The sequence below is a fragment of the Betta splendens genome, chromosome 4 (assembly GCF_900634795.4).
Source record: "Betta splendens chromosome 4, fBetSpl5.4, whole genome shotgun sequence".
NCBI lineage: Eukaryota > Metazoa > Chordata > Actinopteri > Anabantiformes > Osphronemidae > Betta > Betta splendens.
In genome coordinates, this window is record NC_040884.2 from 20,586,222 (window position 1) to 20,612,493 (window position 26,272).

At 43.5% G+C, this 26,272-nt stretch overlaps 3 protein-coding genes across 5 annotated transcripts; 2 read left to right on the plus strand and 1 right to left on the minus strand.

Moving 5' to 3' along the window:
* Positions 1-6,064: 6,064 nt before the first annotated feature.
* impa2 (inositol monophosphatase 2) lies at positions 6,065-9,544 on the minus strand. The gene is made up of 8 exons (XM_029149173.2): positions 9,171-9,544; positions 8,662-8,795; positions 8,452-8,556; positions 8,176-8,221; positions 7,984-8,092; positions 7,683-7,791; positions 7,090-7,241; positions 6,065-6,686 (listed from the first exon to the last, which is right to left on the minus strand). Exons 1-8 carry the CDS (start codon positions 9,231-9,233, stop codon positions 6,565-6,567), a joined length of 840 nt encoding a protein of 279 aa, XP_029005006.1. The 5' UTR covers positions 9,234-9,544; the 3' UTR covers positions 6,065-6,564.
* Positions 9,545-10,138: 594 nt separating this feature from the next.
* Positions 10,139-13,269, plus strand: LOC114854614 (ADP-ribosyl cyclase/cyclic ADP-ribose hydrolase 1-like). 2 transcript variants are annotated; one of them, XM_055508436.1, is made up of 10 exons: positions 10,139-10,297; positions 10,608-10,715; positions 10,794-10,917; positions 11,168-11,294; positions 11,383-11,515; positions 11,635-11,717; positions 11,813-11,886; positions 11,964-12,056; positions 12,407-12,493; positions 12,576-13,269. In XM_055508436.1, the coding sequence occupies exons 2-10, from the start codon at positions 10,694-10,696 to the stop codon at positions 12,667-12,669; spliced, it is 837 nt and encodes a 278-aa protein (XP_055364411.1). In that variant the 5' UTR covers positions 10,139-10,297; positions 10,608-10,693; the 3' UTR covers positions 12,670-13,269. The 2 variants fall into 2 exon arrangements, with proteins under 2 accessions (XP_055364411.1, XP_029005023.1); XM_029149190.3 differs by having other exon boundaries at positions 10,140-10,297; positions 11,383-11,531; positions 11,648-11,717.
* A 707-nt stretch (positions 13,270-13,976) lies between these two features.
* Positions 13,977-16,768, plus strand: LOC114854615 (ADP-ribosyl cyclase/cyclic ADP-ribose hydrolase 1-like). Of its 2 annotated transcripts, none has more exons than XM_029149193.3 (8): positions 13,977-14,374; positions 14,532-14,658; positions 14,740-14,875; positions 15,235-15,317; positions 15,916-15,989; positions 16,152-16,235; positions 16,365-16,443; positions 16,514-16,768. In XM_029149193.3, exons 1-7 carry the CDS (start codon positions 14,202-14,204, stop codon positions 16,441-16,443), a joined length of 756 nt encoding a protein of 251 aa, XP_029005026.1. In that variant the 5' UTR covers positions 13,977-14,201; the 3' UTR covers positions 16,514-16,768. The 2 variants fall into 2 exon arrangements, with proteins under 2 accessions (XP_029005026.1, XP_029005025.1); XM_029149192.3 differs by having other exon boundaries at positions 14,067-14,374; positions 16,360-16,443.
* The last annotated feature ends 9,504 nt before the right edge of the window (positions 16,769-26,272 follow it).

The window sequence follows — 26,272 nt, forward strand, 5'->3', positions numbered from 1 at the left end:
TCCTGTCCATTAAAAGTGCCAAGATGCAAGGTGAAGACGGGACACTTCGCATGGTCGTCTGTCAAATTAGCAGCTAATAGGAAACCTCCCCCCACTGCAGTTTGATCCATCTGCCACGGTCCAGAGCTGTAACGGCTAATTACCAACACCTACGCAGGCGCCGAGCGGGAATATTGATTCTCGTCCTCGCATCTCAAACGTCCTGATAGCGCGTCGCGGCGCTCGACGAGGCTAATTTAGTGGGACGGCGCGGCCACGGTGTGAGCGCACAGTCAGGTGACGAGGAGCCGGTCGGGGAGAGACTCCACCCGGCATCCAGCCGGCGTAATTAAATCAGCGGTTTTTAAAAAGCACAGATTTAGTGTGTGTTTAATGGATCAATAATGATGGACAGACAAGACAAAGGAGATTAATCAAAGTGCTCAGAACAGAGAGCTCGTAGACATGCAATTAATATGTCAGGAAGCCTCGGGGACCAAAATCAGCTCAAATAAGTGTAAGAACAGCTTTAAGAGCTTTTACCGAGGATTATCTGCATTGATTCAGTCCATAGTTTCTGTGATGTTAATATCAGTATTGACTGACTTTTGATAGACACCACTCACGCGTTGCATCTCATATAACATCCAGCCCCAGATTTCATTACAATGTCCGGAGCGTTGCCTCATTTCCTCAAGGAGGGTTACGCGCATCGATCCGCTCCTGCCACGAAGCGCACGCTTTCACGAAATGAGTCTCAACTTTTATATTAGCGTAAGAGTGAATCAAAAACAACTGGGACCGGGAGCCCCCGAGTCAATATGGCTGCCAGCCAGGACAAGCTCATTTGCCTGGCTTTGCCTCAGATGTTTTGCATAACATGACTTCAACTGACTGACAAAAAAAGGGGAACCAGCAGCAGACGGGAGCAGGGGCGGCAGTGAAGAGTGTGCGTGCGGCGCGTTTGTCACGCACTTACAGCAACCACAGGCCTCCGTTAGCTCATGATGACAGCTAATGGTAACAAGCACAAATTAAAGGCTTCCTGCCTTTTCCGTTTCGATCACGGCCATTGTTGTTTACCGGGGTTTTATGCTCTGGACCCACAGGACCTGCAGACTCAATCTGCTGTTGCCTGCTCTGTTTCTGGCCACTGAACCAGAAAAAGTGGACTCTTAGTGGATATCTGGGGGCTTTTCTGCTCCGTCTCTCTGTGCGCACGTTCAGTTTCATTACATATACGGACACACTTCCGCCCATTAACTGCACGGAATTAGAAAATCAAGCCATCTTGGACTCTCGCTCTCCTAAACCCCCAGCGCTGCAGAATAGATTGTACATTATATAACTGTAACCTCATGTATAATTTCCTTTTCGTGAAAAGGAATCATTTCCAAATGATCCTACTGGACCGAACCTAGAAGCTCCACTGCACTTAACTCCAGAGCGCTTTGGTTCTTACTCTCCGTGTCAGCATCGCCGTCCCTCCCGTCTCCTTGTGTTGTTGCTACAACAGTGACTTTTCTGACTCGTCCATCAGCAACGATCCTCTTATCCCATCTCCATTTTAGTCAGTTCACCACCTTTAAAACCACCTGCAAAAACTCCATCCACCTTAATGGAGGATGAAAAACCACAAAGGAGGGTGTGTAAAGCAGGTCTGACCGTCAGGTTTATCTTCTCAGATTACACTGCGGCTGGAGCAGCAGAAATGCAGAGAATGAACGGTAGTATCTGAAAACCCAAAGCTCAGTTCAATTCCTCCATCACACTGCTCCATCTTCCAGATGACCAGGAGTTTGCCTATTGAATCTTCTTGCTTTGGCTTCATTGTAGGGATTCTATGAAGAGTTCTAGCGCTTTTCAAAGAAAAGGTGCTGCGTCCATGAAGCTGTGTGCTGCGCACATACAGAACCGTCTGCCTGGCCTGTGGATGGTGCTGATTGCCCGCTTTGTAACAGCTATTTCCTGGGGGTGCGCTTGGGTCCGTCTCTGCTTGCGAGGTACAGCGGGTCATTTGAGTAAGAAATGTATTTTTACTAGTCTTTATTTACCCATTTCCTGCTGTTTTATTGATGTACTAACAGTATTCTCAATTAGCAATTAAAAGCAGGAGCTCTGCACTCACTAGATGCTGTTAAGACGGTCTGGTCGTCTCAGAGGTTGATTATTTCTACTCTTTCGTACCGCGGCGTGACTGTCAACCTTATAATGAGGCTGGCCGCGTATTGGGAGCCTTTCTTGACTCTCGCTCTGGAAGGAGGAGAAGTAATCACACAACACTGTGTGTGGTCCAGTCATGGTGCAGCTTATGGTTCCTGTGTTGGTGAATCAGGGTGTTATTTACTTAGGGTCCAAAGGTTTGACTCCGATTCATTTTCTATACCTGCCTTTAAGGTTAGCTTAGGTTATTATAACTCAGTTGTTTTAGATTTAGCCAGAGAAAAAATAGTAAAACGTGATTAAAAAGAGACAAACACTAGATAACATCACAAGCTCAAGGACTGTGCTCTTATGTAAAAGGGCTGAGTGGTCTACTGTATGCGCCGGTGCCCAAGGCCTCACTGTGTTAATATCGTTCCAAGATTAATTGACAGTAAAACTAGTACCTGAGTGAATTGTTCTGTTCAGGTCAATACAAAGTCATTTTACTGTAAATGTTATACATCTGAAAATGACAGGCCTTAGTTTTATTACCTGCTAATCAACCGTAGTATGAAGATACTGATTTAAAGTTTGAATCCGCCAACATGAAACAATAAATATTAATGAGTCTGACTCGAGCTGACTGGGTAATTATCAGCTCCTGGATTATGGAACGGCAGAGTGGGAAACACGAGGATAACAACGGATAGTTTCAAGTAAATATGCTAAATTGACTTTTATGAACTTGTGTGCGGTCCCCTGACCTCCGTGACATTTATTGGATTTTCCTACAAGGCAAATTCCAGCCATCTGCCACTTCGGGCAAGTTCGAGCAAATGTTAAGACGTATTGTATTTGCAACTATTACCCGCCCGGCGCCACTGCAGCACGTAATTTCACTCTATTTCCTCTTGTGTGATGAAGAAGCACGCGGCTGGTATTACACGTCTGATACATGTGCATCCGAAACACGGTGCCAGAGGTTCTGCTCTGTGAAAGGCAGGTGAACAGTATCTCCATCATCACACGTCACCAGCGGTGGCAGATGTATCGCAGCACAATTACATGCGGTTATTTATGTTGAAGCGGCCCGGTCTCCTCCGCCCCCACCGAGCCTCATGCTGTCGCCGTTGCCGTTGTTGCTCCTGCTGTTTCTGTTGCCTCTCTTCATCCGCTGGCTGCCGTCGTTAGTCTGGGAGCTCGGCTCGCTCCCCTCACCACGCCGGGGTTCTTCGCTCGCGACTGATCTGCGAGTCATTTGTGGAGTTGCAGACCAGAATAAATTACAGGACAGCAGAACAGATCAGAACCTCTTCACAGAGAAAAAGAGGTGTTAGAAAAAGACTTCAGAGCAAGCTGTCGATATCTGCTAATTATGCAGCAATGTATATTTAAATCATTAGAAGAAATACTCTGAGTTCAGGCAGCAAAGTTAAACAGGAGCGTCTTAATCTAATGCTTGAGCGTTACTGACCTCTAGTGGTCAGAAATAAAACGAGTAACACTGTGTAAACAGCAATAATGCTGAAATAGTGCCTCTTAGGCAACATGGTGACGTTAACTGTAAGTAAATCTAATAGCTCTGTTTATAAAGTGACTTCAACATTGACTTTTCTTGCTGCTAAGGACCGTTTCCTCTCCTGAGGCCTGAAATCATCACCAGCGGAGGGAAAATGAGCAGATGTACACAAACAATCAGAGGCGACGACAGCACAATAAAGAGACTCTAATAGAAACAGCGTGTGGTGATGGACGTACATGTAAGTGCAGCGGCGAGCTGACAGACTCGTTCGAGGAATCTCATTGGTCTGGAATATTTCCATTTCCTTGTTGATCCATTTTGAGACGCTGTCGCTGGCTGTAGCCGTCCTATGAGGCATCAAACACAAGCCGCCTCACAACTCGTCAAACAGCGGCGCGTAAACCAGAGTCCCAGCTGCTCCCAGCATTTCCAGAAACCAGTCACCAGTTTCATCTCCTCAGCTCTACTCGTGTCCAAAGTGAATAGGGATCCTACAGTTTAAGGAGATTTAAACGAGGACCGGCTGAGTCAGAAAGGACAAGGACAAGGTTCATTTATGAAAATCAGCACAATTCAGGCATTTTTTTATTACTCAGTGGAGGAGGCGTGGTGACAGAGCAGGAGGTTCTTTCATCAGAGCCCACTTTACTTTGAAAAGCAGCAAACTCTACAATGTGTTTGTACCCATGGTCATTATCACTGTGTTGCTAAAAGTTAGATAAAGTCTTGATAATATCAGTAAAGTACAAACTGCACATTCACAGACGCAGATTTGCGTCCGTCTCTAAATGGGCATCTGAGTTACAGCAGCAGTCATTGTTTTGACAGATAAAAGCGCATTCGGTGACATAAGTTCCCCTCCTCCACATAACATATCAAAATATCAAATGACATGAGAGCGCTAAAAGAAGCAGCATCATGTAAAACGCAGGTACAGGATAGTAAAGCCAACGTGGGAGCGTTCATGAGCATGTTTGTCATCTCATATCGATCTCTATCCTCGTGATGAAGCTGAGAGACAGAGCCGCTCTGCTACGACAGCGCATTCACTGAAGCACAAGCTGCGCCAACGAAATAAGCAGCCATCTGTTGATTTTAACAGATCCGCACGAGGTTGTGCGACCGAGAGCAGTAGGATAGCAGTCGTCCCCCTGTTGTCTCTGTTGTGCACTAAATATAAGACACTCTCTAAAACGCTGGCAGACAGGCACAGGAAAGTGATAGGACAAGCAAAACAAATACATCAGTCCTGCTGGCTCCCTGGCAGGTCCGTTATGAATAATTTATCCGGGATGATGGATGTTTGGGATGTTTTGTTCCCTAGGATCAGAGGTGTAACTGACGGCTGCCACGATGCTGAAGGTCAATGTTGGGCTCTCACACAGGAGCGGGAAAGGTTTCGCCATCTAACAAACCTCCAAATATTTGAGCTGCACTCAGCTCACACAGCGTGCGCCAACATGCTAACGTCATCAGGTGTTTTTAATGTGTTAACGTGCTTCTAAATCCCGATGATCAATTACGTGCAGAAATCAAATTAAGCATGTTGTACATGAGAGACACATCCAGGATGATTCGATTGTCAGGTCACATTCTGCTCCACTGAAGATTCATCACTGTCTGTCAAATACTGAACCAAAACAACACACACACACACACACACACACACACACACACACACACACACACACACACACACACACGGTCCTGCCTTTCAAACTGCCAGCTCTGGTGATTCTGTCTGAACCTCGCTGCAAACGAACATGGACCATTGATTTCTGCAACATATAAGACTCGGGTTTGCTCAAGTAAAGTGTTATAAAACCATTTGCTAGTCATCAGCAAACACGAGCCGCAAAAGTAGATCCAACAGTCTGTGGAGAGCAAAGCTGGAGGCTACTTCATAGAGCACAGCAGCCCAGGGGGCAGCGCACCGCTCTGCACGTACAGCATCTGCAGCACTCAGTGAAAGGGCAGGGGAAACGCAGCGGAGAGTTTTACATGGTGTAATGACTGCGAATGCTTTTATCTGGCTACTAAATCACAACGGTAGCAGTCACCGTGGGTTTTTTTCCTCCTTTTGTTTTATGGAGTGTCAGGTGAAGGCTTTCTGTTTATTCTGTTTCCTGCATTCCGCAAGAGACACGCGCTTGTTTGTACTCTAAAGATTTTATCAAAAGGAGAGAAGACAGTTTATCATTTTTCTAGGTCAAAGCAAACATTGCCACTTATTTACTTCCCGAGCACTTGTCTGATATGGGCCAATATTAGCAAGGTGGGACAGGCATCCACTAATCAAGCTGTAAATACTCAGGTTTGATAAGCTGACAGGCCGGTAAAGGATTTAAGGCAGCACTCACAGGTTTTAGGAAACTATGTAAATAATTTTTGTTTGTGGTTAAACAGACACAACTCAACTCAGAAGTGTTGTTTTTATTTTGTGTAGTTGATCACAAAATGCATTTCACCTTCATGTGTCACAAAGAAGTTGGGACTTGAGCAGGCGATGCTGCGTTTTGTGGGGATTTCATTACATCCATACGAAGCACATTTAATAATAAAATATTGAACACCATCAGTGCAGCGATACAGTAAAGAAGATTCATAGCGTGCTGTGAACACATTCCTCTGATCTCATGGTGCAAACCAGTGTTGGCGTTTACATTTACTTAAATCCAACAGAACAGATACTTGGAATCTTGATTAATGAATAAACAAATAAACACACAAAAGGAATCACACAGCAGAAAAATGACTCGTGCTAAATCTTTAACAAACCCACTGGCCGCTTACAGTAGTTTCAAGAGGTAACTGTCGTATAGGTTCTTTAAGGCAAGGATTCACATCTGACCTGTTCAGCAAACAGCCATCGAGCGCGTTTAAGCAACTGTTGCGTTGGCTAAGGAGTTGCTGGGAGTTTACACGCCATCTGTGTCGTCCCTGCCCACGTGAAACTCCGTTACCTCCTTAGCGATGCGCTCGGCTATTGCCCTGGTGCTGGCCGCGATCAGCCTCCGAGACATGAGGTCAAACGGTCCACCTGGGCGAGAGGCGAAATGATAAGCACGACTCATAAGAGCCATAAACCTGAGCTTCTGAAGGAGGCCTCATCTGAATTGGGACTGTTTATACCCATATACTCAACAACAGCATCGGTTTGGTCTCAGCTGTCTCTATACAAAGTAGTTGCGCCGCTTCTCCCATCATTGAGAGTTAGGAACAATAAATTATTCATAAACATTAAAATGTCGTTGCTGCGTTGGCACCGAAGTAACAGCAACACGTTTTGCTGCATCCAGTCTCTGTGAGGAAATCCAGGCTGCAGCTTTCCCACAGGTTTCCCAGCTGCTGCCCGCTTCCATCATTCCATCCGGTGACTCAGCAGCCTTCGAAAATGTCTGCAGGAGTGCGACTGACAAGCTTCTGCTTTGTCACTGACTCACCTGAAATGTCCAGGACGACGCCCCCGGCCTCTCTGACGATCGCTGCGCCTCCGGCCATGTCCCAGCAGTGGATGCCCATGTGGTAGTAAGCGTCGGCCGAGCCGCACGCGACCAGACACATGTTGACGGCGGCGCTGCCCGGAGAGCGAATCCTGCGAAGCGCAGAGAAGATTTTTACATGAGAACATGTACTGGAAACTTTTAACTACCAGATGGTGGATTCCATTTTATGTGTTCGCTGAAATGCTTTGAGCTATAATCCTCAAGAAACAACAAATCAAACCCAGTTGGCGAGAATATTTATGGGAATATTTTATATCCTGTAAACACCACAACTTACAGCGAAGAGACTCCACCAATTCCAGGATTAAAATTGCTTTTTTACGCACCAGGTATTCACAGGAAATGAAAGAACAAAACTCTGCTATCAGTCACACAGGAGGCCTGGAAGAGGAACTATTTGAGTGTTGCTATACACTAAAAGCACTCAGCACAGGGCGTTTATTGTGAAACAACCCCTATTTGGTTGTCACAGATGTTGGAGGGTTTTAAAGCATAATCACTTAACGTGTATAGGGACATGAAGTGTTTACCCATGTACAGGGATGGTGAGGATGGTCTTGACGTTGGCCAGCATCGTTTTAAACTGCTCAGGATCCTTCTTAAATCCCATTTCTGTCAGTACCAGAGACTGCCTCACGTCTTAGCACAACAAAGAGAAAAACAGGCGGTTTACTCATCACCAACACAGAATCGCACAGTGTACATAACAATCGCTGACCCCCATGATTACTGTTTAGAATGACATAAGCTAACATTTTTGCTGTCATGCTGGCTCCACCTTGTGGATATATTATAGATTACAGGCTGAAACCTTATGTGATTAACATTCACCTTCCTGTCCAGAAACCTTGATGGGGACGCCGTTGCAGAATGCGCCTTTCCCTTTCCGTGCTGTGTACATTTTGTCCTCAACACAGCTGTAGACAATCCCAAACTCAATCTGAGGCCAAGGAGCAAAAGAAAAATCAAACAAAAACCAAAAATCATGTACTTTACTGGAGATTGATAAACAATAAACGCTACCTCTTTATTCACAGTGAAGCCGATTGACACAGACACAAATGGGAACCTGCAAAGAGGATGTGTAAAACATACAACAGTCAGTTAAGGAAATCCCTTCAGACTTAAGATTACAGGATTCAATTTCTTTTCTCACTGCAGTTCCATCTACATGATCTAATTGACCCTAACAGACAAGAACCTAATTAAAAGATAAAAATAGTGACAAAGATCAAATGAAGCTAGTGCAGTATCAGGTTTCATTCTGGTTCATACAGTATTTAAGGCAGGCAGCAGTACCTGTGAACAAAGTTAGTAGTACCATCAATGGGATCAATGATCCAAGTTGGATTGTCTGTGAGGACACTTGGTGCACCTGCAGCCACCGACTCTTCTCCAATGAAGCTTCAAAGTCATAAAGCAAGAAAATGTTGAAACATGATAATATACAAGCTATTTATTTTTGCTTATTAATCATTTGGGTGTTTTGGCTCATAACAGGTGAAATACCTGTGTGTAGGATACTTTTCCTTGATGGACGATATAATGAGCTGCTCTACTTTCTGGTCCGTCTCCGTCACCAGGTCGACAGGCGAGCTTTTCTCCATGACAGTGATGTCCTGTTGGAGCGCGTCGCAGATCATCTGGGAGAAACACAACGACAGACTCAGCGAGGGGATTTTTGGGATGACTGGCTGCATCTGCTACATTAATTAGCCCAACATGTAAAGCGTCAGTGAAACATACTGTTGGCACCGATGGGTCACAGATGGTTAGGTGTAAGCTCCAAAGCCCCAAAGATATTAATGCTTGTCTGTATAGTGATGATCACACATGATCATAGCGTCTGCCAGAAATTGTGCACACTCATTTGTTGTGCATCAGACTCAATACTTCAAGGATTACACTCAGTAAGTCTTCAAGTATCTCATTCAACCCACACAGCTAATGATGTATAACGTTTACACTGAAAACAAAGCTATTTCCAGACCATGTAAGGAGAGACTTGGCTTCCTCACCTTGCCAGCCTTTCTGGTGATCTCCACGCAGTGGTCCATACACTCCTGCCAGGGATCACCCATGCTGATTAAATAAAAGAGTCACCGACCTATTAAAATGATGCCTGGCAATAAATGAGCTCCCCGTTGCTACGATGACATACAGTAGCTTGATAGCTAATCAAGAGGAACTACCGCCTTATGCTAACAAGCGAGTCACGCGCGTGCACGGCTACGACAAGATAAAGGTTAAAAAGCCATATAAAGAACACAAATTAGCATAATTGAGCGAATGCTGAGTCCGAGGCAGCTACTAAAGCTGCTTGACTGAGCTAATGCTAACTCTCACTGTCTGACTTTACTGTGTTGCCCTGTCAAAAGTGGTGGGTGGGACCTTGGGGGACTCCTACTCTCATTGGTCAGGATGTGTCGTTGCGTATGACGTCTACGCTCTCATTGGTTACAATAATGTCATTCGTCGTTCGAGGAAATTCATGCGTTACTAAAGTAGTAAAACAAGTAAAACTTGTTAAGGCAGCAACAAAGGAGTTTGTTTTTTTATAAATACAAGACACATTGCTACATTATGAAATATAAATCAATGTCTATAGTAGTCTGCGTTAAAATAGAAATTGCACTTATGATAATTGGATTACAGAGTATTTCATTTGCCGAGAAATTCATTTAGAGATAAAAATGTGTATTTGAGCTGAAGTGAAGGATGAAAGTTGAATAGTTTTTTTTACAACACTCGACAAACTTTCCACAGCCCAGAAGGTGGCAGTAATAATACTGTATGTGACCTAAATGTACGGTCCCTTATGGAGGAAGCTGTTACAAAATGAACATCTGCTGCATTTAAAATATTATTACAGGGCTCATAGTTCAATCTAAAGAATGACCCAAACGACACAGACCGCCCATGGCACCATGTTACAGAGAACAACACACACACTGTGACGGGTAGATTCTTAATGGGCCCATAATGCGAGTCATGTGGATGTGCGCTCTGCAATAGGAGGCAGAGAACGTCTCAACTGTGCTGTGAATGTGTCTGAGCTGGTGAGGAGTGGGGACATTTCTACAGCGTTCACCACAGAGAACCTCAGCAGGAAGCACTGGAGAAACCTCTTCTTGTGAGGAGAATGGTGAGCGTGTACTTCTTTATGAAACTGCATGTTGAATTGTTGCATGTGCTAAACACAAGGTGAACAAACCCGGTCAGCACTTGCTACCAGGACGTTTGGTTGTTCATGGTTCATAAGGATCAGTATGTGTTAACATCGGGTGTTTCAACACCTGCCAAGCCTTAACGCTCAAATCACAGGAGGAAATGCCTCACAGTGATTAGATGTTAATCAGTCACACCCTCTCAGTTCCCAGATAATGACCTGCTGGCCTGGAGTCAAATCCATGGATGCTGAAGTTTTCTTATTGTTTGTTTTTTCTCATTTACAGTAAGGCATTAAAGAGGCACAAAATAATCTATTTACTTCTATGAGAGCAGAACTGGGTCTCGCCGTCGTACCTGCCACAAAAAAAACATGTCTTTTGTACTACCCATATGTAAGTAATCCTTCACTGCATTGCCATTGTGTTCTCATTACATTGTTTTTACTACTTGTCTTTATCTGCACTCTCAAGGTTTCCTTCCGCTCCTGCTCTGCCCCAGTCAACTGAGGGCTCAGCTCGGAACAACCCCCAACATCAGGCAAATTGTGGTTGGGAGGTGTTACAATTACATCAACCTAGTGAACCCCAGTTACAGGTAATGCTCCAGCCTCGCTGTGCTGTGTGAAAGTTTCATGTCAGTGTGAAGCCCACACATGATCGTCAGTGAAACCTGTTCAGCCTGGTCATGAATGTTGAATGAGTCAGAGCATGTTCTGGTCTCTTCTGAGCTTTCTTTTGTCAGTTTTTCATCAAGGATCTTCATCGCAGTATGGACAGTAGGTCGGAAGTGACTGCTACTAACCTGTCACAACATGAAGCTATGTGCACTCAACCTTTAAACGCAGGTACGACTGTGAGGAGATCTGGAGACAGTTTGAGGAGGCGGTCGTGCATCAGTCCTATTGTAACGTGACGGTGGAGGATTATGGTCAGATGTTTTATGCCGTGCCTCAGTCCTGGCCTTGTGATAGGGTGAGAAGCATCACACTGGGCCTCCATCACTCATGTGTTTGTACCAGAGGAAAATGATTTACTTCATGTTTGCTCTCCTCCTCATCAGTTCCTCTTCTGGAGTAAAACCAGGACACTGATGCACAGCTATGCTGCGGTTGTGCGTCACTTCTGGACTCTGGAGGACACACCGGTCGGCTACATGTTCAACGACCTGATCTGGTGCGGACAGGAAGACTCCGGTACATCACTTCTTGGGTGAAAAATAACAGTCTGCATACTGTAACAATGATTCACTACATTAGCAGTCTCTCAGCTGCAGCTCAGCTGTCAAGTAATGACACGTCTGAATTTGACACAGGTTTTGATTTCAGCTCTTGTCCGGAGTGGTCTACGTGCGGGAATCATCCGGTGTATTCCTTGTGGAGGCAAGCATCACAGATTGTGAGTGTAATGTTGAAGCTGAAGAATGTTGCATATTGTTCCAAAACAGCTGTAATATAATGCTCTCTTGTGATTTTCGCGTTCCATTTGTTAAGTTTGCAGAAATGGCTTGCGGGAACGTCACTGTGTTACTGAACGGATCCATAGTTAACGCCTTTAACAGGAAAAGGTAGAAGCTATGAAGCAAAGATTGTGTCTCAGTGTTTGTTGAATATGAACTAAAAGAGTCTTGTTGTTTTGTTACAGCATGTTTGGAAGTGTTGAACTGGACAACCTCGATCCACAGAAGGTGGATTATGTCAATGTTAAGGTGGTGACCAATCTAAACGGACCCAGCATGTGAGAAGAAAGACCTGCTTTATTCATTTCCATGTTTACGTTATGGCCATGCTCAGAGTAGAGTACACAACATGAGGATTAGCCAAGGTTTGGGCCTGTGCATGCCAGAGAATTCCCAAAGATCCAATAAAAGGGGCCGCAAAGGGGAACATCACTAAACCTGAGTTTCAGACTAGTTGTAAAGTGTATTGGAGAGCAGCCAGATGTGGTTCAGGACTCACCACTAAGGTGAAGAAAATTCTTTAGACAAGTTACTAAAAGGTTGAGGTTGAGCTTCATTGCAGAAGACATAATACAGGCATCAGAGAGTTACTCATGGCCAGACATAAAAGTTTTGCTTATTGCCACAGAGAATCATGTTCCCAAGGATCCATTGTAGACCTGCTCCACATCCTCCAGTCCAGAGGTTTCCACTGGACCTGCACAGACAACGATCAGTAAGTGACAGCCTCCGTCTCTAAATGTGAGAACTAATGAAGGTCTTTTATTGCGATTGAAATAAATGCCATTTGTTAACAGGACCCTGATGATTCTCCAGTGTGTCCAGGACCCCAAACAGCCTTCATGCCAGACGTGTGCAGCCAGCCTCCTGAAAGGCTTTACAGACAAATAAAGCACCTGGGATGAAATGGAATGATCTGAATGTAAATCCATCCAGAAATGAAGCATGGACAGATTAAGACTTTGAGTCTGTTGATGTTAATGTAACAGCACCAGCAGCAGTGATTACAGTCATCTCTAAGAGCACATAAAAACAGGGCCAGTGTACTGTGAGTTTACTGCTGAGCTGGATGAGCACAGGTTAGGTTCATTAAAATGTGATAAAGATATGTACGGATAATAAATGCCAATACAGTAATTTTATGACACATCCTGTAACATCAGTTACCTGTTTACTCCTACTGTACGCTGAACCTGAACTAGTTCCAAGGAATTTCTGCAGCATGGCTCAACAAGTTCAATGTTGACATTAGAATGCAGACAGATTAGTCTAACAGATACTGTAATTGTTTGAACTACTGTCACTACTGTAACAGCTTTTCCAATGTACTATAAGTCTATAATTTCAGTACTGTGGAACTTAAAAGGTCACAGTTGAAAGAAAGAAAAGGATTCCTAACATGCCTTCTGAGCTCTGACATTCATGTAAGGGTTTTAACAACATGTCTACAGCATTTTATAAAATAAAGAAATCCTGTTTGTGGCAGTAGAATTGAGTTGTGTGAAGGATTATTATATGCTCCAGTTTAATTGATCCTCTTTGACCCACCTGTTGTTGTAAAGCTTCTCTGGAGGATCCCAATCAAATGCTGCTGTTTGATGGGGAGAAACATACTAATTAGCAGGATTACAGTGAACTGCAAAGCAGATAATTATACGAATGCAAATATGCCTATTTTTGCTGCAGCTTGTGTTTTATAGTAAATAGGTTTTTTTGTTTGTTTGTTTTTAATATCACAAACTGTCCTCACACCAAACTGACATAATAAAATGTGCCTGGTGAGTAAATTAGAATAACGTTTGAAGAAAGTAGGATTTTAATAATTCAATTTAATTTCCTTTTTTTTTTTCTTTTGTCACCTTTGATTTGACGTCGTTTTTCAGTTTAAGCAGCTCCACCAAACCAGAGACAGTGATTGGACCAGAGGCGGTTATTGCGCCACTCTAGATAGTTGCAGTGCGGGAGTCATGCAATAATTACGGTAATACTATTGTTATTATACTTTTTAACGTGTAGTTTTTGAGTAATCCACTAAACCACTTTGACATAAATAACCGAACGTTCGCTCTGAATAAAACGAGTTCCTCAAATTAGTAGATCATGATTCCTTCACAGTTCTACTTCATCACAGTCACAGTAAATAGTATCTAATTTTACTGTTCACAGTAAATATTATCTAATTTTACTGTTCACAGTAAATATTATTTAATTTTACTGTTCGTGTATTTATGTTGCTCGCTGTGGCTCCTCTGAGTCGTCTCAACACTGTTACCGTAAACATTTTATGAATCCCGCACGTCAACTAACCGACGGCTGCCTTGAACAGAGTAAAAGCTTCACTTGAGAGAGCGCAACAGGCGGTTCAAGTTGTAACGGCTGACTGCAGCATCCGGAGTTTCTGTTAAGACTCTTATTATCAGTAAATGGAGCAGGACGCCAATCGCACAAAGCGCAGGAGCCGCCGCATCTTTATTTGCGTCGCCGTTGTTTTAGTTGTGATTTTTGTGCTGGCGCTGGTGCTCGGTCTGTCGCGGCGCAATCAGGGGGCAAACGGATTCCAGTCAACTTTTATCGAGAGGTGTGAGAAGTTCAATGGGTGAGTGACGTCACTGTTATTTCATAATGAGCATGTGAGTCCCACTTTATTAAAAACTAAACTAAAGTTGATACATTTCACCCATTTGTGTATTGGAGGCTGAATGAGCTGTTGTTTTTGAGCCTCCCATGTAATAACTAAGTGCATATGTTTTCAGGCCTGACTGTCAGAACATATGGAAAGTATTTTCTCAAGCATATGTGAGGCGGGACCCTTGCAATGTCCCGATGGAGGCCTATAACGCTCTCATGGCTGCAGCCTCCATCCAACCTGTCTGCAACAGGGTAAGAATCTACCATCATCATCCAGTCCGTTCAGGGGTCTGACCCGGTTATTAAAGCGATCCGATCTGTGTTTGGGGTCAGGAGCTGTTCTGGAGCAAAACAAAGCAGATTGTCCATGCTTTCACAGCAAAGAGAGATTGTTATATCACCATGGAGGACACGCTGTTGGGGTTTATGCTGGACGGCCTGACCTGGTGTGGAAAGGAGAACAGCAGCGGTGAGCGTCTCTAAACAGACTCCCCCTCAGTGACGGCTACAGGGAGCTCAGATAGGAGCCATAACTGATAATAAGTAATATCAGCTAATATTGTGTCACGAGCCTTCGCATGTACTCATGTATCACTCATCTCACTTCCTTTAGTCACATCCTAGTGGGGAACAGCTGGCAGCTGAGCCCCGAGTCTGAAAAACAGAGATAAAACTATCATGTTTGGGAGGGAGAAACCGGAAGAACCAGCAGAGAAGCGATGCTTGAGCTGCTAGTTCTGTTGACAGCCTCAGGCCAAAGAGGAGAAAGTGTAGGAACGCTGATCACATCACTGCCTGTAACCAACTACTGTAAATGACTGTGTGTAGAAACCTTCACGTCTGGATGCCCGGGTTGGAGCCAGTGTGAGAACAACCCCGTCCGCTCGTTTTGGAACAGAGCCTCAGCTGCTGTAAGTTATCAGCAAGAATGTTTTTAACCACAGAGTAACAGTCCTCGGGGGGAGGAGGGGGTCGGAGTGACACGTTTGGACATGAGGTGCAGCCAGTCTCCTGTTTTTAGGTGGTTCGAGGAAAAGGTCGCCCTGCCTGCTCCTCAATGAGGCTTTGTGCTGCTCTCCATGGAGCCACATTGCTCACATCTCTCCTGAGCGGCGGCAACGGCAGCAGCGGCCCACACGTTTTCACACTTATCACACAACAGGATGTGAAACGGGGTTTGCATGAATAATACCGTCGTGTAGCTCACAAAGCAGCCGTCCTCCGACCAGCTCATTACCGGTGACTTGCACTTGGCAGCCGCTCCACGAACCGGAGCCCTTGTTGTCATGCAGGGAATGTTGTGGCGCTGACCTACTTCTCCCTTCTCGCGTGGGAGCAGCGCACAAACACCTGCTGCTTTTCCACTGCAACACTCGGTGGCTGAAACAATGTCTGCTGGAGTCCTGAATGCCGCGTGGCGTGTGTGTGTGTGTGTGTGTGTGTGTGTGTGTGTGTGTGTGTGTGTGTGTGTGTGTGTGTGTGTGTGTGTGTGTGTGTGTGTGTGTGTAGTTTGCAGAAGCTGCGTGCGGAGACGTCACCGTTATGCTGAACGGATCCATCAGCACTCCCTTCAGCCCTGCGAGGTACGTGGCTCTGGGCTGCTGGTCCTGACATGAAAGGAGGAAAGAAATAGCAGATACTGATTATGTGTTTGGTGTCATATTTTAGAGCTTCCACCATTTATCACCTGTTGATTCCACTCATTTCATTCAACTTCACTCAACTGATTATCTCTGTTTCATCAGCATTTTTGGAAGCATTGAGATAAAGCGGTTAAACTACAGGGTCAGGAGCCTGAATGTGATCCTGGTCACGCAGAACAACACTGGGTAATATTTGCTATTATACATCTGAGTTGGAGAAATCTGTGTGGATGTTGTAGAGTGAAGCAGAGATTTCCTATGTGAAATGAGTAAAGGCCGTCGATTGGCTGGTTCTCGCTCCCCTCCTCAGGACAGACTGTTCCAACGCATCCTTAAAAGATCTCCTGGACACGCTGGGCGCTGGGATCAGCTACAGCTGCAGGGCAGTGCCTGAGTGAGTGTTTGAGGAGACAGCGCTCGTCCCATGCTGGGACTTCACGTCGCTAACCTGTCGATCTCTGCAGGGCTCAGATCCAGGCGTGCAGCTCGGATCCAAAGAGAACGTGTGGACCCTGTTGGTGAAGATGTTTCACATCGGTACCTGTTTACTTGTTGCTCGTGGACCAGTTTTGTTTTTTATACCATGAATAACATCTTATGACAACGTGCCTTTCTTTTGTATAACATGCAATAACATGCAGGTGCTGCTACTAATTCAGGCCAAATGTCAAACTAACTGGTGCTGGTTTTCTAATAAAAGGTGAATGTTTGGGTCATAATGTGATGACAAATGATTAGTTTCTTTTTTGCTTCAGGTGAAACTGTGACTTACTGTCTGTATTATAAAAAGCTGTGAGAAAATAAAGCCAAGCCACTAAACCACTGAACAGAATAGAAAGTATGCGCTGAACGTATTCCACCTGCTTCTGGTTTGATGCCCGGGCCTTCAGACCACTGAGGTTTTAACGGTTGTGTGTGAACCAGAGGTGACATACATTCACACGACAGTGTCACTTTTGGACTCAGGACACAGTCAGCATATATGTAACAATGATTCATTCTTTTATTTTCAGTTTGCGTTAAACATCAAACGTCTACTTTAAAGCTGATAAATGCATATCTACAATAATTTGGTTCATAAACCATGTACTTTATTTTTTTTAAACAGGGGCTCTTTATTCATGTGTTTTTCAATAAATCAAACAGCTGCAGAGAGCTTATCTAGGTGGATAAAAACACATGAATAAAGAGTTTCTGTCTGTAAGCAATAAAGTACATGGTTTATGAACTTGACCAGATTATTGCAGATATGCATTTATCCGCTTTGAAGTAGACGTTTGATGTTTAATGCAAACTGAAAATAAAAGAATAAATCATTGTTACATTTATGCTGATTGTGTCCTGAGTCCAGAAGTGACACACAACCCCAGCAGCATAGCTGTGCATCAGCATCCTGGTTTTACTCCAGAAGAGGAACTGACGAGGAGGAGAGCAAACATGAAGTAGATCATTTTCCTGCCATGTTAAACTTCCAGTGCTCGGTATGAGAAAGTGAGAGCAATAACACCAAATCTAACACACCTGAGACTTTGTAGTAACAACAAGTTACATGACACAAGGAAATGGCTAATTGGGCCCAATTTGACATTTTCACTTAGAGGTGATCTCTCTTTTGTGGCCGTTAATGACGTGTGTTGAATTATTTTGAGGAGACAGCAAATGTTCCCACTTTTAGAAAATGTAAAGTCAATAATTTACAATGTAGCAAAGTGTCATTTCTTATAGGTAAGGAAATGAAATTCCATTATTAGTTCCACAGTGGGAAACTTGCTCTTTGCATTTTGACGCATCCCCTTAGGAGAGCTTGTGTTTTATAGTAAATAATCACATCACAAACAGTCCTGCTCACACCAAACTGTTATTAAGTTTATAAATTAAAAAAAAACTCAATGAAAAAATATTATTCTAGTACTTTTGAACATAACAAATAGTTCATTTAAACAAAGACAAGAGTTCACACTATGTTGCATAAGTTCACATACTCTAAATTCTCCCAGTGTGGTTTTTTTACTTTTGCTTTTGTTAGCTTAACGTGATCTGCTGACCTCAGTTTCATCAGCTCCACTAAAACAGAGGCGGTGATTGGACCAGAGTCTTAGAGAGGACTTTATAAAGAAGCAGACACCAGAGCGCAACAGGCATTTCAGGTTAGAACAACGGGCTCAGTGCTGCATCCACAGTTTGTGTTATTATTGCTATTATTATTTAAGCAAATCATGAAACTCACCTGGATTGCTGTCATCGTTGGGGCGGTTGTTGTTGTGATTATTGTGCTGGGAGTTTCGTTGTGTCTGACAGTGGGAAAAAAACAGGTTTCAAGTCAACTTTTATTGACAGGTGTGAAACGTTCAAAGGGTGAGTGATTATTTATGTTTATTTTATATGTTTATGTTTATTCTGGTCATGTATAAAAAGTGAGAACAGTGACCCAATTTCTCTTATTATTATGCTCATGTGAGACAGTATACTATTGATCCAGTTTACTAGGGAAAATCAGCTAAAACTAAGGTAGATATTTTTTCAACCATTTGTGTATTGGAGGCTGCAGTGCATGAGCTGTTTTTGACCATCCCATGTAATAAGTAAGTGCATATGTTTTCAGATATGACTGTCAGAAAATATGGAACAAATTTTCTAAAGCCTACAGTCAGGACCATAAATATTTGGACAGAGAAACATTTTTTCAAATTTTGTTTCTGTACATTACCACAGTGAATTTTAAATGAAACAACTCAGATGCCATTGAAGTGCAGACTCTCAGCTTTAATTCCATGGGTTGAACAAAAAGATTGCATAAAAATGTGAAAAACTAAAGCATTTATTAAACACAATCCCTTCATTTCATGGGCTCGTAAGTAATTGGACAATTGACTTCCATGCTATTGCATGGGCAGGTGTGGACAATTCCCTTGTTATGTCATTATGAGTGAAGCAGATAAAAGGCCTGGAGTTGATTAGAGGACTCGTGTTTACATTTTGAAGATTTTGCTGTGAACAGACAACATGCGGTCAAAGGAGTTCTCCATGCAGGTGAAACGAGCCATCATTAAGCTGAGAAAACAGAAAAAAACCATGCGAGAAATTGCTACAGTATTAGGAGTGGCAAAATCAACAGTGTGGTACATCCTGAGAAAGAAAGAAAGCACTGGTGAATGCAAAAAGACCTGGACGACCACGGAGGACAACAGTGGTGGATGATTGCAGAATCATTTCCATGGTGAAGAGGAACCCATTCACAACAGCCAACCAAGTGAACAACACTCTTCAGGAGGTAGGCGTATCAATATCCAAGTCTACCATAAAGAGAAGACTGCATGAAAGTAGATACAGAGGGTACACTGCAAGGTGCAAGCCACTCATAAGCCTCAAGAATAGGAAGGCCAGATTGGACTTTGCTAGAAAGCATCTAAAAAAGCCAGCACAGTTCTGGAAAAACATTCTTTGGACAGATGAAACCAAAATCAACCTCTACCAGAATGATGGTAAGAGAAAAGTATGGAGAAGGCATGGAGAAGCTCATGATCCAAAGCACACTACATCATCAGTAAAACACTGTGGAGGCAGTGTGATGGCCTGGGCGTGCATGGCTGCTAGTGGCACTGGGACACTAGTGTTTATTGATGACGTGACACAGGACAGAAGCAGCCGAATGAATTCTGAGGTGTTCAGAGACATACTGTCTGCGCAGATCCAGGTGAATGCAGTCAAACTGATTGGGCGGTGTTTCATAATACAGATGGACAACGACCCAAAACATACAGCCAAAGCAACTCAGGAGTTTATTAAAGCAAAGAAGTGGAATATGCTTGAATGGCCAAGTCAGTCACCTGATCTTAACCCAATTGAGCATGCATTTCACTTGTTGAAGACTAAACTGCAGACAGAAAGGCCCACAAACAAACAGCAACTGAAAGCCGCTGCAGTAAAGGCCTGGCAGAGCATTCAGAAGGAGAAAACCCAGCATCTCGTGATGTCCATGAGTTCAAGACTTCAGGCTGTCATTGCCAACAAAGGGTTTTCAACCAAATATTAGTAATGACCATTTTATTTTCAGTTATTTCATTTGTCCAATTACTTACGAGCCCATGAAATGAAGGGATTGTGTTTAATAAATGCTTTAGTTTTTCACATTTTTATGCAATCTTTTTGTTCAACCCATGGAATTAAAGCTGGAAGTCTGCACTTCAATGGTATCTGAGTTGTTTCATTTAAAATTCACTGTGGTAATGTACAGAAACAAAATTAGAAGAAATTTGTCTCTGTCCAAATATTTATGGTCCTAACTGTATGTGAGGCAGAACCATTGTACTGTTCGAATGGAGGACTATAACAAACTCATGGATGCAGCCCCCCCAGAACCTCCCTGCAACAGGGTAAGAATCTATCATCACATGCCATCTTGTCTGAGCATTGGTCTGACACGTTTATTATTGTGCTATGATCTGTGTTTGACGGGTTAGGCGCTCTTCTGGAGTGGCACAAAGGATTTGCTCGTAGCATTGCAGCTAAAACTGATAATAAGACCATGGAGAAAACGCTGTTGGGGCAAACGCTGGACGGCCTGGCCTGGTGTGGAAAAGAGGGCAGTGATGGTGAGTGCCTTAACGAAGAGGACTGGCTGCAGAGAATCCACTCAGAGAGGAGTTAGAACTGTTAAGTACAGTAATATCAACTATTAGCTTCCAGCTGAGCCCTGAGTCTGAGAAGCAGATAAAACTATCAGTAGGAATGTTTGGGATATATATGTGTATATGCGTGTTGCCATAGAAACCTTCACGTCTGGATGCCCAAGGGGAGAAAATGATTGTGAGAACACATTTTACATGTTTAGAGTAGGTCGCCCTGCCTGCTCCTCAATGAGGCTTTGTGCTGCTCTCTATGGAGCCACATTTCTCAGATCTCTCCTTAGCGAGCGGCAGGAAATGTTCTGATTCCGACCTATTTCTGCATTTGTACATTGTGATTTTTGAGGGAGCAGCACACAAACACCTGCTCATGTTCCATAACGATGCTCTGTGGGTAAAACAATGTTTGTTGGAGTGAGCTGAACTCCTGCTTCGTCGTGTGTGTAGTTTGCAGATGCTGCCTGTGGTGATGTCACCGCTTTGCTGAACGGGGACAGTGACGCTCCTTTCAGCCCTACGAGGTGTGTTTCTCTATATATTTATAGTGCAAACTATTTACAGTGCAGCCACCTGTTAATGTGATTTCATGTCATTCATCAACTGATCGTGGGTTTTTTTCTTCAGTATTTTTGGGAGCATTGAAATAAAGAGGCTCAAACACCCCAGGGTTAAGAGCATGAAGGTGGTTCTGGTCTCAAAGAAGAAGCCTAAGTAATATTTTATTATACTCAAGACATTTTAAACCATCTAAGTCTGAGAAATCAATGTGGATATTGTACAGGGAAGCAGAGACTGTCTTATTGTTTCTATATCTGACACATTTACATGAGTAAAGACACTTGATTGGCTGGTTCACGCTCTCGCTCTCCTCCTCAGGGCAGACTGTTCCCACCCATCCTTAGTAGATCTACAGAATGCGCTGGATGCTGGGATCAACTACAGCTGTCGGTCTAACGGACACAAATTTTCCGCATCAGTAATTGTTTACTTGTTGCTCATGGGCCATTTTTCCTTATAGAAAAAAAGGTGTGAAACTGTGACCTACTGTTGTATGATAAAAAGCGGTGAGAAAATAAAGTCAAGCCCCTGAACCACTGAACAGAATAGAAAGTAGAAAGTATGTGCTCAACGTGTTCCACCTGCTTCTGGTTTGATGTTTGGGGCTTTTATTTGTTATCTGTTTCACATCTATGTGAGGATTTCCCATTGACATAATGCCTTCCCTAGCCCCCTACCCTACTCCTAACCATCACAAATAAACGCAGACTCTACTATACTTTTGCTCTAATTCGAACCAAAACTCAATTCTAGCCACAGCCCTAAAATCACATCTTGACCCTCAAAAAAGCCTTCGGACCAGTGGGACCTGCCAAGTGTCCCCAAGTTGAAGGAAAAAACATGTACACACGCACACGCACGCACACACACACACACACACACACACACACACACACACACACAGCTGGAGGGCTGCTGAGCTACACATCATTGTGAACCTTGTGGAGTGAGGCTGTTGTGGCAGGAAGAAGAAGACTCATCAAACCGCTGAACCTCCTCTTTCACTTTGGGTGACTTCTACAATGTCACATGTACCGAAACCAGCTGAGCAGATACTCATATTCAGAAACAAACACAAACACCTGCTCTTAGTCCTCATGAGAAGAATGTCATCTCTGACTTACTCAGCTTCTTTCTACTAATGAGAAGTGGGTGAAGGAGTACAGAACCATGGTGCAGTGCTACAAGGTTATAACCTGGTCAACGTGCAGCCTCTGTTTTATCTACTTTTATGTTTGCTTCTGTCATTGTTTTGTAATACAACACTCAGATCCACGATTTAAAGGCATTACTGCCACTAGAGATGAGTAAAATGAGGCTGAAAGACTGACCTTGAAGTTCAATGAAAAACAATTCAACACTGATAAGAAAACCAAATGGGTAAATACAATATGTCCTCACTGTGGCTGTAAGCAAAATTAAACATTCTCCCACAGGCTGACGTTGAATTATTGTAAGGAGAGAGAACAATACTGACCCATAGAGGGCAGCACCAACAAGAGGAGATCCAAAGACTGAACGCACATTCACACAATGTGTATTTGAGCTAAAGTGAAGAATGAAAGTATAGTACAGTGGTTTTACATCACTGGACAAACCTTCCACAGCCCAGAAGTGACAAGTAATAAAGACTATGTGACCTTTACTGCCTCTTTTGAGGAAGCAGTTATAAAATGAAATTATAAAGTGATCATGTGATACTCTTTTGAATTAGCCAAACAACATGTACTGTTATTATATAAAGACATACAGTATGAATAAGACGACACAAACAAACGAGCGGAACCCAAACGTACTAGTAAAACAATTTAATAATACAAGTTAGTACAAAAACTAATAAGCACTGCAAATGCAGGCAACTAATGCACATTAACACTAACAGATAATTACTAAACAAACAGATACAAACCAACTAAGTAGAAATGCTAAAACATGTAACATGAGACACGGACAAACAGTCGCAATACAAACCAGAACCAAGACCCCAACACTGGAACACACATAGCAGTAGCAACACAGACTAACAAGCCAAAAGGTAACACCATGCATCATAGCACAAACCAAAGAGTGACTAATACAAACTCAGAACTTTAATACCAGACATAACAGGTGGAAACTGATTACGCTGATTACACACAAGGATCAAAAAAGTGACGTCACGGGACAAGATCAACCAAAGCTAACACCATGAAGGTGTGATGCAAAGAGCCCTCTAGCTGGATCTGCACACTGGTCTGTGTACCCTCAGTACAGACCATGGCCTTATTATCAACAATGTCACCCTTCTTGTAAATGCACATGTATGTAGACAGGGGGATTGGACCATGTTTGCGGAATGGCCTGCTAAACATGTAGCGGGTGCCCCTCCTCCCAGCAGTGCCTCCATGACACTGTGTGTGGCAAATAATTTTTCCCTAGAATTGTTATCTCCTTTCTTTCCGTTACTCTCATCTCTCTTTTATTTCTTTTAGGGGTTTTTAGTTTTGATAGTTTTGCTTTTTCAAACTTCTTCTTCTTTCTCTACTGTAATTTTTCTTCAAAGGTGCATATGTCTTTTACACTGAGCAATTCTCTTTTTGAAACCATAACCAGTTTCCCACTCATGGAAACATGAAATGCACTAATAACCATACATGTATTTACTTTATACTTTTAATTACTTTTAATTTTGTAATGCTGCTGTCCAGCGGTGAAGACTCAGATCGCCCCTAACCCATCTTTCAAAGTCCGGCGGTTTAACTGCCTTAGATCTTTTGTGTGATCCGGGCAGAACCTTTCCACCTTTCCAAATTTCTTTCTACGGACGTCTCCATAAAAGGGAACCGCTCAGATCTAGTGTCAGAGTTTTCGCGGAAGTGATCCCCCACCGTCAGGACCCTCTAAGCCCAGGTCCCTCGTATTTCGAGAAAACTTCCCTCTGCAAACGCGCTCCGTCTGTCAGAAGCCGTCTTTTTTCTTGCCCACTTCCGGTGTGGACTGCACTCAGATTTGCACCCTGGCCAGTTGTGGCCTCGCCCACAGGCCCTGGTGGAAAGATCACCACCCAGTTTTAACTGCAAAAAGACATTTAGGGTAAGCGAATGGTGTGGGTGCGAGAATGCATCTGAGAGTGCATGGGTTTGATTGACGTATGATTGACTAGTTTGTTTAGAGAGTTTATGGTGTGTGTGTGTGTGTGTGTGTGTGTGTGTGTGTGTGTGTGTGTGTGTGTGTGTGTGTGTGTGTGTGTGTGTGTGTTGTACGTGTGGGTGGGTGTATGCGTCTGTGTTTGTGTGAGTTTGTAGGCGTGTGGTGCGGTTGGAGTGCTGCAGGCCGCTGTGGTGCCAGGGGATGAGGTCGGGCCGATGGGGTAGGCCCCGCTCCGCCCGTGTGGGGGTGGTGGACTGGGGGTGGGCCCCACTCTGGGCGCGGGGGCATCTCCTGGCGAGCTCCCTACGGACCATGGGTCCTCGGGCTCTACCCTTTCAGGCCGACCCTCCCGCCGGGGGGAGTGTTTGCCCCTGGTTCTCATGGGGCGGACAGCGTTGACCCCCGGTGGCCCACTCTGGCCTCGGGTGCTGTCTCTGTGGCTGCTGCAGCTCTGCCTGGGGGGCTCTGTGTGGGCGGCTTGGGTCGCACACCTGCCCTCCTGGAACTGAAGGTGCGTGGGCTCCCTAGCTGCTAGGATTCTTTCCCCTGCTTGTTAGATGGGTGTAGTGGCCGAGCCCCTCACATCACCCTGGCTTCCACAAGTGGCATTGTTCATGCACCAACATCTGCCTCACCCTTTGGGTGAATGATATTAAGCTACAGCTTTACCAACTTTGTAGTGGGACACTCAACATCTGAGTTGATAAAAAAGCCTTCCAAACACAACTGTAAGTATTACTGATACGGATGCACTACCAGTATCAATAATGTGTAAATATGGAAATTGTGGTGTGGTATGTCATGACTTTTATTAAGTAGTATAGGATATGTATAATAATGTATATGTGTATGCATATGTGTATGTATATGATATGTATATGTTATTTGCACCCATTGTTTACTTAACAGATTTGCTTGGTTTGAGCAGCTGGTTGCACCCCCCCCACCGCCCCCACCCTCCCACACACACACCCTAAAGCAGACACTTAACCTGTCCACCAACACAGCAACATCCATCACACATACACACATATTTGGGATTAGCTAAATAAACCATTAAATAAACCATAAATCAAGAAGAGTATATATATTTTATATATACCCCTCTTGTTAAAGCAAAGCTGTCAATCACAATATGGCATTCAGCGTAATATATGCTGCTTGTTAAACTGCTGGACAGAAAAAAAAAAAGATCTTAACACTGGTCTGTATCCTCAGTACAGACGAAAGCTGGGTTCCACAAGCCAACCCTTAGCCACCGTCGTCTCACCACCCAGAGCAGACTTTGACCTAATTAATAACATGTATTATTGGGATTATTATTATTTTTCTGATCAATTTTCCTAATCAAATTTAATATTTCAACCAAATAAAAGATTTATTTATTTTTTTAATCAATTTATATGTTTCAGCCAAATTGCTTGTCCTTTATTTTCATAATAAATCTCACAGAAGACAACTCTTTCATCTGCCTCTTTACGGGAAATTTCCACGACAGTGTTACTTCTGGACTCAGGACACAGTCAGCATATATGTAACAATGATTCATTCTTTCATTTTCAGTTTGCGTTAAACATCAAACGTCTACTTCAAAGCTGATAAATGCATATCTACAATAATTTGGTTCATAAACCATGTACTTTATTGTTTATAGACAGGGGCTCTTTATTCATGTGTTTTTCAATAAATCAAACAGCTGCTTATCTTGGTGGATAAAAACACATGAATAAAGAGTTTCTGTCTGTAAGCAATAAAGTACATGGTTTATGAACTTGACCAGATTATTGTAGATATGCATTTATCCGCTTTGAAGTAGACGTTTAATGTTTAATGCAAACTGTAAAAATAAAAGAATAAATCATTGTTACATTTATGCTGATTGTGTCCTGAGTCCAGAAGTGACACACAACC

Bases quoted from the DNA above. Each gene is read 5' to 3' on its own strand.
- impa2 (XM_029149173.2), bottom strand. From the start codon at position 9,233: ATGGGTGATCCCTGGCAGGAGTGTATGGACCACTGCGTGGAGATCACC. The intron at 8,222-8,451 runs GTACTGCTGCCT...TCCTCTTTGCAG, and splicing joins ACTACTAACTTTGTTCACAG to GTTCCCATTTGTGTCTGTGT. The intron at 7,242-7,682 runs GTAAACACTTCA...TGCGCTTCGCAG, and splicing joins CTCACCATCCCTGTACATGG to GATTCGCTCTCCGGGCAGCG.
- LOC114854614 (XM_029149190.3), top strand. From the start codon at position 10,694: ATGTCTTTTGTACTACCCATAT. The intron at 12,057-12,406 runs GTGAGAAGAAAG...TTATTGCCACAG, and splicing joins AATCTAAACGGACCCAGCAT to AGAATCATGTTCCCAAGGAT. The intron at 12,494-12,575 runs GTAAGTGACAGC...ATTTGTTAACAG, and splicing joins ACCTGCACAGACAACGATCA to GACCCTGATGATTCTCCAGT.
- LOC114854615 (XM_029149192.3), top strand. From the start codon at position 14,202: ATGGAGCAGGACGCCAATCGCACAAAGCGCAGGAGCCGCCGCATCTTT. The intron at 14,375-14,531 runs GTGAGTGACGTC...ATATGTTTTCAG, and splicing joins AGGTGTGAGAAGTTCAATGG to GCCTGACTGTCAGAACATAT. The intron at 16,236-16,359 runs GTAATATTTGCT...TCCCCTCCTCAG, and splicing joins GTCACGCAGAACAACACTGG to GACAGACTGTTCCAACGCAT.